The following is a 13,538-nucleotide window of genomic DNA, read 5'->3' as shown; positions in this document are numbered from 1 at the left end:
ACTGCATGTTCAGAGCGCGCAGGGAAGTAGATGTGGTCATTTACGATTAGCGTCCAATGCATCTCGGGAGTCAAATTAATCAAGCTTGTCACGTCTGTGAAATGTCTTAAAAACTGTAGAGAAATTGATTAGATCGAGTGTATAAGTTAACAGGATATTAATTAAAGAATCAGTGAAGACACACTAACACAAAAGTTACTAAATTTATAAATAAACTTTTAAATTGAGCTTTAAAACTTGAGAAAAGCTGTTTTTAAATTTATATTTATAAAATTTTATAATTTTATAAAAGCGAAAAAAATTTAACACAGCAATACTACTTCTAGGAATTTACCCCTGAAGATAATTCTCCAACAATAAAAAATACATATGCAGCCCTGGCCAGTTTTCTCAGTGGTTAGAGCGTCGGCACATGGACGGAAGGGTCCCAGGTTCAGTTCCGGCCAAGGGCATGTACCTCGGTTGTAGACTTGATTCCGGGCCCGGGTCAGGGCACATTCAGGAGGCAACCAATCTTGTGTCTAACATTGATGTTTCTCTCTCTCTCTCTCCCTTCTACTCTCTGAAAAGCAATGGAAAAAAATTATCCTTGAGTAAGGATTACAAAAAAATAAAAATACATATGCAGCCCTGGCCGGTGGCTCTGTTGATTAGAGCATCTTCCCGTACACCAAAAGTTTTCAGGTTCAATTCCCGGTCAGGGCACATACCGAGGTTTCAGGCTTAATCCCCCGTGGGATGTGTATGGGAGCAACAGATGGATGTTTCTCTCCGTTTCTCCCTTCCCCTCTCGGGAATCAATAAAGAAAACATATCCTCAGGTGAGGACTGAAAAAATGCATAAATTACTCATTGTAGCATTGTTTGTTTTGCAAAATATTATAAACAACCTAGAGGCCGTATGTAGGAGGGTAGTTGAGGAAACAGGGTACACTGTCATGGGCTGCTAGGCAGCCCTGAATGAATGCGGAGAATCTGCGCACTGACACGGAGTGATCTCCAGTATATGTTGTTAAGTGAACGTGATATAATAAAACATAGATTTGGCTTTTGTCCCAGTTCCTGGTACAGGGCTCCTAAAATCCTTGGCATTTCCTGAGTGATAGGGATGTCTTTTGTTACTCATAAGCACATCTGAGTTTATGCTAATGGGATGTGATGGGGCAGACAGTGTCTGGATGGGGGCGGGGGGCGCTGGTCTCCAGAAGACCAATGCATGAGAATGTGGGTACCTCTCTCTGGGGAGGGGGCTGGACACTGGGTTATGAAAACTCTTGAGCTAGGTGATTTGGAAAGCTTCCCTTTGGTGGACACATGGGGTGCCTGAGGCTCGGTGCCCCACCCCACCCAACCCCTTGCCCTGTGCATCTCTTCCATCTGGCCATTCCTGAGCTGTATCTTTCTCATAAACTGATAATCTAGTTAGTGCTTTCCTGAGTTCTGTGAGTCACCTTAGCGAGTTATCAAATCTGAAGGCAGATCCCCCAAAGTTGTAGTTCAGTCATGTAGAAGTGTGGTGGCCTAGGACCCAACACTTGTGAATGGCGACTGAAGCGCGGTGGTGTTGTGGTTGAGTCGTCTCTGGGTGGTGTCAGAATAGGACTGTAGGCCACCCAGCCAGTCCTAGAGAATTAGAAAACTGGTTGTCGGTGTGGAAGGAAACAAAACCCTCTAGTGAAAATGTGCAGTAGGAGAAATAAGAAAATTCACATGCATCTGATTGTTTTTGCAAAAAGACATAAGAAGGCGGAACTAGAAACTGACCAGACTGATTTCCTTCGGGGGTGGGAGGGGTGACTTCTCTGAGACAACTTTTGTATAGTTTTGCCTTTCAGAACCATGTTAATGTTTTACGTACTAAAAGTAATAAAATAAAATAAATAGAAATGGAGGAAAGGCCCTAAAATGGAGTGCAAGCAGCAGTGTGACTGCATTACATTTCAGAGGAATGACATAACCACACTAAAAAAAAAAAAGCACAAACACAGTTAACTCTGAACCTAGCATGCGGCTATTAGCCTCAGATTAAAGACATCTTTAAGCACACGCCAACCGGTTGTAGGCTTACTTTGTGGTGTTATGGGATGCCAATTCTGAAATGAATTCCAGTGCATCCTAAGACCGAGCAAATAAATACACTGAGGATAACAGGAACCAGGTTCCTCCCTCGGAGAAGGGCATAGTGAACATGGGAGGGGGCGATTAGAATAAAGCCTGAGGTTTGAGGTTGGGGTTGGGAGTTTCGCTATGAACTCATGGAGATCCATGTGTATCCTATATGCACACAGACACTGTGCTGATGCACTGGTTAGACTTATATGCATTGCGTCTACATATGCATGTGGACTTACACATGCACACACCTGTGTATGCGCACATATACTTCAGAGGGGAGGGAGATACAGAGAGAGGGGGGCAGGAAAAGGCCGGCGGGCCGAGGATGCGCGGGATAAACAGGAGACCAGGTGGATGTGAATCTTTATTTAGAGAAGAGCGACAAGGCTGGAGGCTGGAGGCTAGTGGCGGGCGTCAGCTGGGTCCTGGGGACAGGGGCACGACCACGGGGCGGGGCGGCGTCTGGCGGGGCGGTCACAGGTGCCGCGGGCGGGGCGCTGCGGAGAAGGGCGAGGGGGTGGGGCCGGAGGGGGTGAGGCCGCCCGTTTCCGTGGGGAACCCCGCTCTCCCCGTCACGGCAGCCGCGCAGGCGGGCAGCACCCTTACCCTGGGAAAGGCTGGCGGGCGGGGTGGGTCCCCAGGGGGCGTGGGCAGGGTCCCTGGCTCTGAGTGGAGGCGGGGGCCAGAGTCCCCGTCGGGGGTCACCTACCGGGCTGCGGGCGCGAGGCCTCACTGCGCGCCCGGGGCTGGGGGCGCCGCGCTCCCCTCGGCCTTGGGCGCCGCCTTCTCTCCGCGCGCCGCGGGCTTTCCGGAGGGCTCGGAGGTCGCGGCTGCGCCCGCGGGGGCGGACGCCTTGGGCCCCTCCTTGGGCCCCTCCTTGGGCCCCTCCTTGACGGCGCGGCGGCTCTGCCTCCAGGCCGACGGCGGCTCGGTGCCCTGCTTGCGGCTCAGCGGGTAGGCCCCGATGGCCGCCAGGATGCTGCGGTGGCGCTCGGGGTCCATCTCCGCGTAGTACATCTCCAGGGTCAGCGGGGTGCACGTCTTGTGCTGCGGGGGAGGCGGGGGAGGCGGGGCCCGGGCTCAGCTGCGCCGAGCGGGCGGGTGCGGTGAGCGCTGCTGCAGGACGCGGAGCGGCCACGGAGCGGCCACGGAGCGGCCACGCTTGTGCGCCACAGGGCGGAGCGCCGAGACCTCCAGGCCTTCCCCACCTTTCTGCTTTTGAGCAGCTCGGCCGCACTGCACACAGTGACCCGAAGTACATTTGTTTCTGCCGCGATTTCAAGCCGCCAGAAGCCAGCCTGATACAGAAGTAGGGAGGGCTCCATGGAGAGCCAACCCCTCTCAGAACCAGGGTGACCAGCTCCTCAGGAGTGAAAGGGGGGGCTCCACCAGTACATCCCAGCCCACCCCCTCACCCAGAGGACACCCGAGGGCATCCCAGTGAGTGGGGGACTTAATCACCGATAGGAAACCCCTGGGAAATACAGAAAGGCCTCCCAGGCCCCTGGGTGTGTGGGGGGCGGGGGGGGAGCACTTCTATCTCATAAACACTAGGTTAGGGGGAAAAGAACAGATTTCACTACTGAAAAATCAGATGCTTGCCAAGCCAGTGTGGCTCAGCGGTTGAGTGTCAACCAATGAACCAGGCGGTCATGGTTCGATGCCCGGTCAGGGCACATGCCGAGACTGCAGGCTCATCCCCAGTAGTGGGTGTGCAGGAGGCAACCCACTGAAGATTCTCTCTCATCGATATTTCTCTCTCTCCCTCTCCCTTCCTCTCTCTGAAATCAATAAAAACATATTAAAATTTAAAAACATAATTAAAAAATTAGAGGCTTTAGAAAAATACACTAAAAATGATAAAAATCCTTACTAAAGTTAAGAGAGAAAAAAGAGAAAGGAGAAAATATTTGCCAACTATGGAGAAAATGTTAATGCCATATTACATAGGAGCCCCCGCATAAGTCCGTGAGGAAGAGACCAGGGTAGAGAGATGCTGAACCAGGGAGGCCCGACCACCCCACTCACCTCTGTCTGCTGCACCTCCTACCTTAGGGTTTACTTACTTTTAACTTACAGGAAGATAAAACTTCTTCCTAAAACACCTTTTCTTTTAATCTTTCAAAAGAGGATTTGAATATGTTCTGGGAACACAAGGAGCTTTGGAGATCACATTCCCACAGGAGTGGGACACACCCTGGGCTCACCTAGGGGCACCCATCCCCAGGCTTCCACAGGAGAACACAGGGCCCCCCCTGGTACTCTTCCTGGGGGCCTTCTCCCCACCCTGGAGCCAAGCTTGCCTGCTTACCCGCATCAGGAAGCCATCTGGGCAGGTGAACTGGTCATACCAGATGGCCTTGTACATGATCAGGACACAGCCCATGAGAGCCATGACGAAGGCGAGCATACGTGCTGTGGGCATCTGCAGGTGGGGGAAGGAGAGGAACCCAGTGTGTGGTGGGCACTGAACCCAGCCTGGGCTCCTGGGGCAGCCCTCAGGGTGGGGCTGCACACACAGATGAGCCCCTGCTCCCTGATAGCCCCCGCTCCCTGATAGCCTCTGGCTGAGGGGGGCGTTTCCATCTCAGAAACAACAGGGGAAAGGGGCAGGTTTTACTATTGAAAAATGAAAGGTTTTAGAAATAGTACAGGAAAAAATGAGAAAAATCATTAATAAAGTTAAGAGCTAAAATAAGGATAGGAGAAAATATTTGCCAGAGTACATAACAGGAAAAGTGACTTTCCATAGTATGTAGAAAACCAATGAGTCACTAAGGAACAGACAAATGACCTTCTGGGAAGACGGATGCACAGTGCTCAAGCATTGCCCACAGTGGCTGTTACCCACTGTACAGCAGGAGGGAGGCTTCGGGCCTGGCCAGCCACATGCCAGCCTGGTGCTGCTCAGCCCCAAGTCCCTCAGCACCTCTACCCCTAAGCACCTGTCCTTAGTCCCCACCCCACCCTACCTCTGAATGGGTGCTTGTGTGTCCAACTTCCCTGACAGCAGGAACCTGAGCGAGGGCGATCAGCTCACATGGCCCAGCCCCGGGCAATCACAGGCCTGTGGCTGCCTCAGCACCTTGACCCTGATCTGACTTCCCACAGGATTGACCCCGCAGCACTGAATGGGGAGGATTCAGTTACCCCACGTCCTTCCTCTGGGTTGGTGCAGGCCAGCTTCTGGGCCTCCAGGTCCGGAAACTTCTTCAGCTGGTCTGTGGAGGGCAGCCCATATTCTGTCTGTGTCTTGATGACCATCTGTGCAAAGAGATGACCCAGGAGGACACTGAGCTGGGAGGGCTGGACAGGGAGGGGGCCAGGGCTCAGCCGCCCGGCAGTGGTGTGGGTGCTGACAGTCTGCCAGGACTGTCTAGTAGTCGGGCTCCAGTGGCTACAAACTGAGGCCAAGGGAAAGTGGATGCTGCAAGTCTGCTGGGTCCATGGCAGACACGAGGCCTGGCCAGACCATAGATGGAGCCCCTCCATACGCTGACTGCCTTCAGCTCTGAGGGTGCCACCTCTCCTCACAAGGAGCTTCCCCTTTTGTGGACCCACAGCTTTGCCCCCTCTTCCAGGAAGTCAGCCCTGACCTCTCTTCTGGCTCACAGAGTATCAAGGGCCCTTCCACAGGGGGCATAGGTAGCTTGCTCTGTGTGTTCCCTAGGAGCAAGGACTGAGCCTTCCCATGGTGTCCACTGAGAGCTGGGTCCAAAACTGTAGTAGATGCAGCAGAAGCCCAGATCCCTGGAGAACTGCCCCCAGCCAATGCCCGGAGGGGGGCTCTCCTCATGGTCCCCAACCAATAGCTGACAGACATGGGTACAGATGGCCACCTCCTCACCCCTCCTAGAGCAAGTCTTGGTGCCACTCATACTCCGGAGCACACATGGGACCAGGCAGGGCTATGTTTAACTCTGCTTCTCACTGATTTCTGCTGAAAGCTCCCTCTCCACCACACACTTGACCAGGACTCTGTCTCAGACTTGACCCAAGACACAGTGTGCCCAGCAGGGAAGGGTGGGAATTTTGCTTGATGAGCACCCACTGGGCAGCACCATGGGCTGGGTGCTGTCTTCTAAACAGTGCACAAATTTTCAGTCACCTGTGGCCAGGTTACCCTGTTTACAGATGAGGAAAGGGTGACTCTGGGTGACAAGGGAGCTGATTGCATGTGGCCCAGGGATTTCCACCCAGCTGGCCCTTCCTCTGCCTGCTCTCCTGCACCTTGGAGGAGGCCACATCTAAATAAATCTCACTCCACGCCCCTTTGTTCCCAGTGCAGGCTGAGAAGGATCCCCCACTGGCCCAGGCCCCTCACCTGGTCAGAGAATGGTGGCTGGAGCTGGCTGACATCCAGGGGGCTGATCAGAGGGACGCTGTCCATGGTAGCCGTGTCCAGGTACCCGGGGTCTCTGCCCAGCTTCCCAGAGAAGCTGAAGCCCAGCTTCACCATGGTGGATGGTGGTCCTTGTCCTGTCCAGAGGCAGACACAGAGTCATTACCCACTGGCCACCTAGCAGATGTCCACCCCAGCTGGCTCTGGACAGAGAGGGCCCACAGAGAGCTGGCCCCAATGCTCCTCACACTAGAGCTGGGATGGGTCGTGGGCGGTCAGGCCAAACTCCCTAGGACAAACCTGGCAAGTCCAGCCACAGGCTTCTAGTCCCTTCCTGGCCCCTGGGCTCCCCCCTGGGCCCCAAAGCAATGCAGGGAATGGCACCACAGACCAGTGACTGCCTAGACACACAATGACGACAGTCTTCCACTGGCTGACCTGCTAGAGGACATTCTAAGGGCAGCGATTCCAGTCAACAGAAAACAATCCCTGATAGAAGCCTGAGATAGGGTGGCCAGACTTAGCAAATAAAAATACAGGACATCTCTCTCCCTTCCACTTTCTCTGAAAAAGCAATGGAGAAAAAACAAAACAGGACAGCCCTGGCCAGTGTGCCCAGGGGTTAGAGCATCAACCTGCGCACCGGAGGGTTGCAGGTTTGATTCCCGTTGCAGGTCAAGGGCACATACCTGGGTTGCAGATTGGCTCCCCACCCCCGGTCGGGGCATGTGTGGGAGGCAACCAGTCGATGTGTCTTTCTCACATTGATGTTTCTCTCTCTCCTCCTCCCTTCCCCACTTCTACTCTCTCTGAAAAGCAATGGGAAAAAATATCCTCAGATGAGCAAAAAAAAAAAAAAAAAAATACAGGACACCCAGTTAAATTTCAGACAAAAAAGATGCTTTTTTTTTTTTTTTTAGTATAAGTACATCCCATGCAATTTGCAATATAGGACATACTGGTTCTAAAAAGTTATTTGTTGTCTATTTGAAATTCAAATTTAAGTGGGCATCCTGTGTTTTAACTGGCAACCCTCCTGAAGATGCAGGAAGTAATGAGTTACAGAAGATGTCGACGAGTAAACCCAAATGCTAGCTGGGCAGAACAGAGTAGCAACTGTGTGCACAGGACTGGGCCACCTGGAAAGCAAGCTCAGTCCCCAGTAGGGGGCGTGCAGATGTTTCTCTCTCTCCCCCTCCCTCTCCTTCCCTCTCTAAGAAAATCAATAAAACATATTAAAAAAAAAAAAAAATCAGGGCGGAGACAAAAAGGCCCTTTACTATGAGTTCTGTAAATCATAGTGCTAGAGGACTTAGCCAAGCTGTGGGACAGGGAAAAGAAGGGAGAGGAGAGGCCTGGACAAGAGAAGGTCATACATGCATTATTCACAGATAAAGCATCTCTTTGAGTAGAAAATCCAAGAGAACCTACAGATAAGTTATGAAGACTGAAAGGTGAATTCAGCAAGTTGATGGACTTAAGGTATTCAGAAATCAATTCTATTTCTATATATCAGTGACAAAAAAATAGAAAATACTTTTCCCCCCCAAAAGATTCCTTAAACAGTATCAGAAATAGCAAATGCTGAGGAATAGATCTAACAAGAGATGAGAAGGATCTCCATGTAGGAAACTATGGAAAACTCAGTCAAAACATTAGTGCCTGAGACCATATAAGGTCCAAATTCCTTAAATAGATGGGGAAAGGGATTTTGGAATGTTCCATTTTAAAATATCAATTCCCCTTAAAATGTATATGTGCAATCAATAAATCCCAATAAGAATTCCAACAAGATTTTTGTGTGTGACCTTGACAAGCACTGTAATTTTATATGGTAGTGAGAGGAACAAGAACACACCTGGCCTCTTGAGAAGGACAAGCAGGATTCGTGCCAGCTGTCCAGCTTGTTACACAGCAGTGGGATTAAGCTGTGTGGTATTGATGTGGTAGATAAAGACCTAGGTAACACACCTTACACACTGGGACCAAGGATTTATGACAGATGTTGCTGCAAAGCAAGGGGGCTGGCCACCTTTTGATAAACACTCATCCATGTGGAAAATAACAAACTCAATCCCTACCTCACACTGCACATAGAAGCCTACTCTCAATAAGTCAGCCTAAGTTGGAAAAATGTCTTGAAGATAATACAGAATATTTTCCTGGTCTTGGGGAGGGAACCAGTTCTTCAATATGATAAATAAGCACTAATTATAAAGGAAATATTGATAAAAGGATTGCATTAAAATAAAAACTTCTGCTCATCAAAACATAGCTTTCAAAGAACGAAAACAGAAACCAAGAAGGTATTTGCAACCCCAAATACCCCAAAGTGACAAAGGGCTTATTGTGGATTCAAAAAGCTCTGTCCACATCCTGGACCCATGGCACCTGTGAATGTGGCCTTATTTGGAAATAGGTCTTTACAGATATGATAAAGTTAAGATGAGGTCACACTGGACTACGATGGGCCCTGATCCAATGACTGGTGTCCTTCCTTACAAGAAGTCGGAAATCTCGACACAGACATGCAGGGAGGAGGCCATGTGAAGACGGGGGCAGAACTGGAGTGATGCAGCCACAAGCCAAGGGACACTGGAGCCACCAGAAGCTGGAAGAGGCAGGAAAGAGCCTCCCCTGGAGCCTCAGAGAACATGACTCTGCCAACACCTTGATTTTGGCTTTTGGCCTCCAAATCTCTGAAAGAATAAATGTCTGTTGTTTCAAGCCACCCAGTTGTGGTAATTTGTTACTAAAGTGCAAGGAAGCCAACAGCCTCTAAACACAGCCCCTCCTTCTCCACCGCCTGCACCCCCCTGCAAAGACTGCTGTGCCTCTCAAACCCCAAACTCCTGTCCTAGGGTGACCTCACCATCCCCAAACGCTCTCCCTGTAACAGCTGCACCAGCACCGTACCCACCAGGCCCTCAGGTGACCACTCTCTCATGCCCCAACGGGTCCCAGGTGTGGGCAGGCCGGGTAGGAACAGAGGAGGAGGCCTGCCCAGGCAGAGAGGCAGAGAGATGCAGGTTAGAGTGTGGCAGAGGGAGGGCAGGGTGTCCAGGGCTGTGGGGGGCCTGTGTGTGTGTGTGTGTGTGTTTGGGGGGGGTGGGGAGGAGTGCAGTCTGGAACCCACTGCCACAGGGACTGGAAGCAGTGGGCTGAGCAGAGAGACGGCTGCCCCCATGGTGGACTCCCTGCGCTCCGGAAAGGACGGTCCTCCTAGGGCCCTGAGTTGGGGCACCTCCTTGGATGTGTGCGCATAACCTGGGGCCCTTACTGGCCCACAAAGCGCCCCCCACTGCCACCCCCAGGCTGGGGGCTGGGCTCTTCCCGAGGAGGGGCGGGGCCTGGCCAGGGCTCAGCCTAGGAGGGGCGCGGGCACCTCGGCACCTGGCCCAGGCCGGAGCGCATTCTTCACCCGGACTGCGCCCGGTGAGGCGGAGGTGGTCTTGGAGCCATCAGAATATAAAGAGGTCCAGTGCGAGGAAGAAAATAAACTCCCCCCTAGAAGGGACCGATGGGAGACTGCAGAAGAAAGGGTGGGGCACTGCAAGTGCCCAGGGCTTGCGGGGAGATGGGAGGGTAGCAGGGGTGCGCCACCCAGGGGAAGGAGCCTGGAGGTGTTCACGGAGAGGACGCCCCCGTGGCTCAAAAACCCGGTCTGTGGTTTACAGAACTGAGCACGGTCGGTCTCAGGTTGGTGGCCATGCCCGCCGGAAGGCCGAGGGACTCCCCCCGTCCCCATAAGGAGCTCCGCTTCTGGGGTCGGTCCCCTTTGAGCCAAAACGTCAGGTCCGACTCCTCTAATGCACATGACTTCCACCTTCCACCGTAGCCGGTTTCCATGGCAACGGAGATGCGCTGTTGACGCCTCCTCTTCACGAAGAAAAGTAGCAATTTGGGGCCCTCTGGACCCTCCGCGTCTCGTTCCAGACCCCGTGCCCGGGGCGGAACGCTGAGGGAGGGGCTGGGCTCAAGTGGGAACCCCTCCCCCCAACATGCCTTTCCTTCGCTGTCACGGGACCCACTGGGAAGGCTGGCTGAGCTTATCCACACGACAGACACATAACTAACTCCGCGGAATGGGGGCGTCGTCCCGACTCCTCCCGCCCGCTCCTCTCCCTCCACGCAGCGCTGTCATCGTGTCTTCTCCAGCGGGTCACCTGCTCCCCACCTGCTGTTGACTCCTTGGGCTGCGGGACGTGCAGGCCTCTTCTCCGAGGCTTGGGGAGGGGGTGCAGGATGAGTGGCAAGTCTGTGCTGATAGATGGATGAAGGGGGGGCACACGCACTCGTAGGTGAAAGCCCACGAAGCTCGGGTGCAGGTCACGTCACGGACTTGGTTTCGCACCCCCCCCCCCCCGGGATGCTGCGTCAGGAGAGGCGCGCGCCAGTGCGCACGGCCAGCAGCATCCTTTGCGCGTAGGGCGTGCGACTGCGGAGCCCAGGGGCCTGCAATCTTCGCTGAACCCCGCAGACAGCCCTCCCGGACCCCACCCAGGTGCCCTCCGGCCCCTCTCCCAGCAGGCCGGGCGTGGGTTCGGCTCCTGCTTCAAGGCCAGGTTGACTGCGGGCTAGCAGCCCAGCCTGGGAGGGCCCAGGAGAGGGGGGCGGGTCAGGAGGCCTAGGGCTGCACCGGCCTTTTCAGCTTTCCACGTACCAGTCACCTGTGGTCCCGCATCCAGAGCCCGCGTTCTGAGAAACGCCCCTCTCCCCGCTCCTGGCCGCCTCCAGCCTGCCACGCAGCGTCCCCACCCCCTCCAGATGCCAGCAACGTTTCTCGCTGCTGTGGTGCGACGCACCTTCTGCCAACCTCCTTCTTCCCTCACCCTACTCCCCCACACAGACAGAGCTGGGGTTCTGGAACTGGCACCCCTCCCCATCCTAGGATGCCCAGCTCCCGCTGGCTCTCTCAGATCTGCCCGGGTGGAGCTGGCTCAAGGGGAGGGGGGCCGCAGTCACCCTGGAGGGGGGAGGGCTGATGTCCAGCAGCCCTAACCCCACCCGAGCTTCCCACTCTACTGAGGACGGGAGATGTGTGCAAGGCTGGACACCGCGGCCCATCTGGAAGGTCCAGGCAGCAGTTCACCCCGAGGGGGACCCCGGTCGTCCGAGAGGCCTGGGGACAACAGCTCCACTCGCGCCAGCAGAGACCCCAAAGGAGGACCCGGCCTCGGCTGCCCGCATCCGGTCCGCCGCGGAGCCCCCCATACAGTCCCCCTGCACACGCACCTGCACGTCCGCGCACACACTAGCCCCCCACCCCCCAGGCTCCACAGGGAGAAATGTGGAAATGGCTCACAGGCGGCTCCAGCGGGCTGCGGCAGCAGGATGCAGTCTCAGGGCGCTGTGCTTCCAGACCCTTCGCAGCCGCAGCCAGCCGGGGCGGGGCGGGGGAGGGGCCGAGGCCCAGACCGAGGCTGCTGTTGCTGGGGAGATGCAGGCTGGGGGAGGGGAGCCCGGGGCCTGCCCCCCACCGGATCTGCACCCGCGCCCCACTGCCTCACATACCCGCAGACGCTCACACACACACTCACTGCAGGGGACAGGCACCCTGGCCAGCTGAGCCCTTGCGTGGGCACATCTGGGCTCTGACTTTCTCTCCAACCCTCTTTGGCCAACTGGGTTGAGGTACAGCCGGGTTTGGCCCCCACCCACTGGGAGGAGGGTCTCATGTCTCAGTGTCTAAAGCTCCTGGACTGTCAGCTTTCCTTGGGCAAGCCAGTCATTCTCGGTCACTTGTGCTCCAGCACCTGCTCAGCGGGAGGCAGAGAAGGCGATCAGTAGCTCCTTGGTGTCATGGCAGACATGACTCCCCCACCCTGAGGTCTCAGCGGGGCTCACAGCTGGAGGGCAGCAATGGCTGCAGCTGTACCGGTGCCCCACCCCTTTTGCTGCTGAATAGCCTCCCATGTTCCGATGTACGGGCCTCTGGACTGTTGCTGGCTTTGTCTTAGTTTTGCTGTGGATGCTCTTGAAGTCCTTGTGTGGACACACCTTTCATTTCTCTTGGGTAAGTACCTAGGAGTGGGGTTGCTAGGTAGGATGGTAGTTCACATTTCACTTTTTAAGAAAATGCTAAACTTTTTTCCCAAAGTGGCTGCACCATGGTGCGTTCCCACCAGCAATGTGTGAGGCTTTAGTTTCTCCACACCCTCATCAGCACTTGTTACTGTCTTTTTTTAAAAACTGGTCATCTGTAGGAGTTTGCTAGTCCCACCCCCTGACCTCAGGGGAGGGGAGAGGGGCTGGAGGTTGAATCAATCACCACAGCTAAGGATTCAATCAACCATGCCCAAGTAAAGAAGCCTCCATAAAGCTCCAAAAGGAAAGGGTTCGGAGAGCTTCCAGGTTGGTGAACACATGGAGATTTGGGAGGAGTTGCACTCCCAGAGGTGACACGGAAACGGCAGTTTCCCCAGGCCTTGCCTATGCATCTCTTCCATCTGGCTGTTCCTGAGTTATATCCTTACTATAAGTAAACCGGTAACCTAGTGAGTAAAATGTTTTTGAGTTCTCTAAACTGCTCTGGCAACTTAGTCGAACCTGAGGAGGGGGGTCACGAGAACCTCCACATTTAGAGGCTATCAGCCGGAAGCCCAGGTGACAGCCTGGACTTGTAACTGGAGTCTGAAGGTGGGGCTGAGGGATAGTCCTGTGGGACTGAGCTCTTACTGATGCCATCTCCAGATGGTGTCAGAGTTGAGTTGAATGGTAGGACATCCAGTTGGTGTCCTAGAATTGCTTGTGGTGTGGGACACCGCCCCCCATTGTTATTGGTGACTAGATACATTAAACACCCTGGTGCCAATACAAAATGGGCAAGAGGCTGAATATTCATGTCACCAAAGAAAATAGATGGAAGGCAAATAAGCCCATAAGAAGATGCTCACCACCGATAATCACCAGGCAACTGGAGGTGACACCACCACCTGCCCACCCACCAGTGCAGCTGACAGGAAAGACCAGTACCCAGAGCTGCCAGGATGAGGAGGGGCCAGAACTCTCACTTCCTGTGGTGGCGATGTCAACTAGGACAGTTACTTTGAAAAACAGTTTGGGAGTTTCCTAAAAAGTT

General features: G+C 54.1%; 1 protein-coding gene across 3 annotated transcripts; it reads right to left on the bottom strand.

The window, feature by feature from the left end:
• Window positions 1-2,461: 2,461 nt before the first annotated feature.
• Window positions 2,462-12,079, bottom strand: CALY (calcyon neuron specific vesicular protein). Of its 3 annotated transcripts, none has more exons than XM_081159026.1 (6): window positions 11,763-11,843; window positions 6,440-6,594; window positions 5,266-5,379; window positions 4,427-4,540; window positions 2,825-3,162; window positions 2,468-2,612 (listed from the first exon to the last, which is right to left on the bottom strand). In XM_081159026.1, exons 2-5 carry the CDS (start codon window positions 6,572-6,574, stop codon window positions 2,845-2,847), a joined length of 681 nt encoding a protein of 226 aa, XP_081015152.1. In that variant the 5' UTR covers window positions 6,575-6,594; window positions 11,763-11,843; the 3' UTR covers window positions 2,468-2,612; window positions 2,825-2,844. The 3 variants fall into 3 exon arrangements, with proteins under 3 accessions (XP_081015151.1, XP_081015152.1, XP_081015153.1); XM_081159027.1 differs by having other exon boundaries at window positions 2,541-2,612; window positions 2,821-3,162; XM_081159025.1 differs by having other exon boundaries at window positions 2,462-3,162; window positions 11,763-12,079.
• Between the last annotated feature and the right edge of the window lie 1,459 nt (window positions 12,080-13,538).

Source organism: Miniopterus schreibersii (assembly GCF_964146895.1).
Source record: "Miniopterus schreibersii genome assembly, chromosome: 14".
Classification (NCBI taxonomy): domain Eukaryota; kingdom Metazoa; phylum Chordata; class Mammalia; order Chiroptera; family Miniopteridae; genus Miniopterus; species Miniopterus schreibersii.
This window is presented reverse-complemented; position numbering and strand designations above follow the sequence as displayed.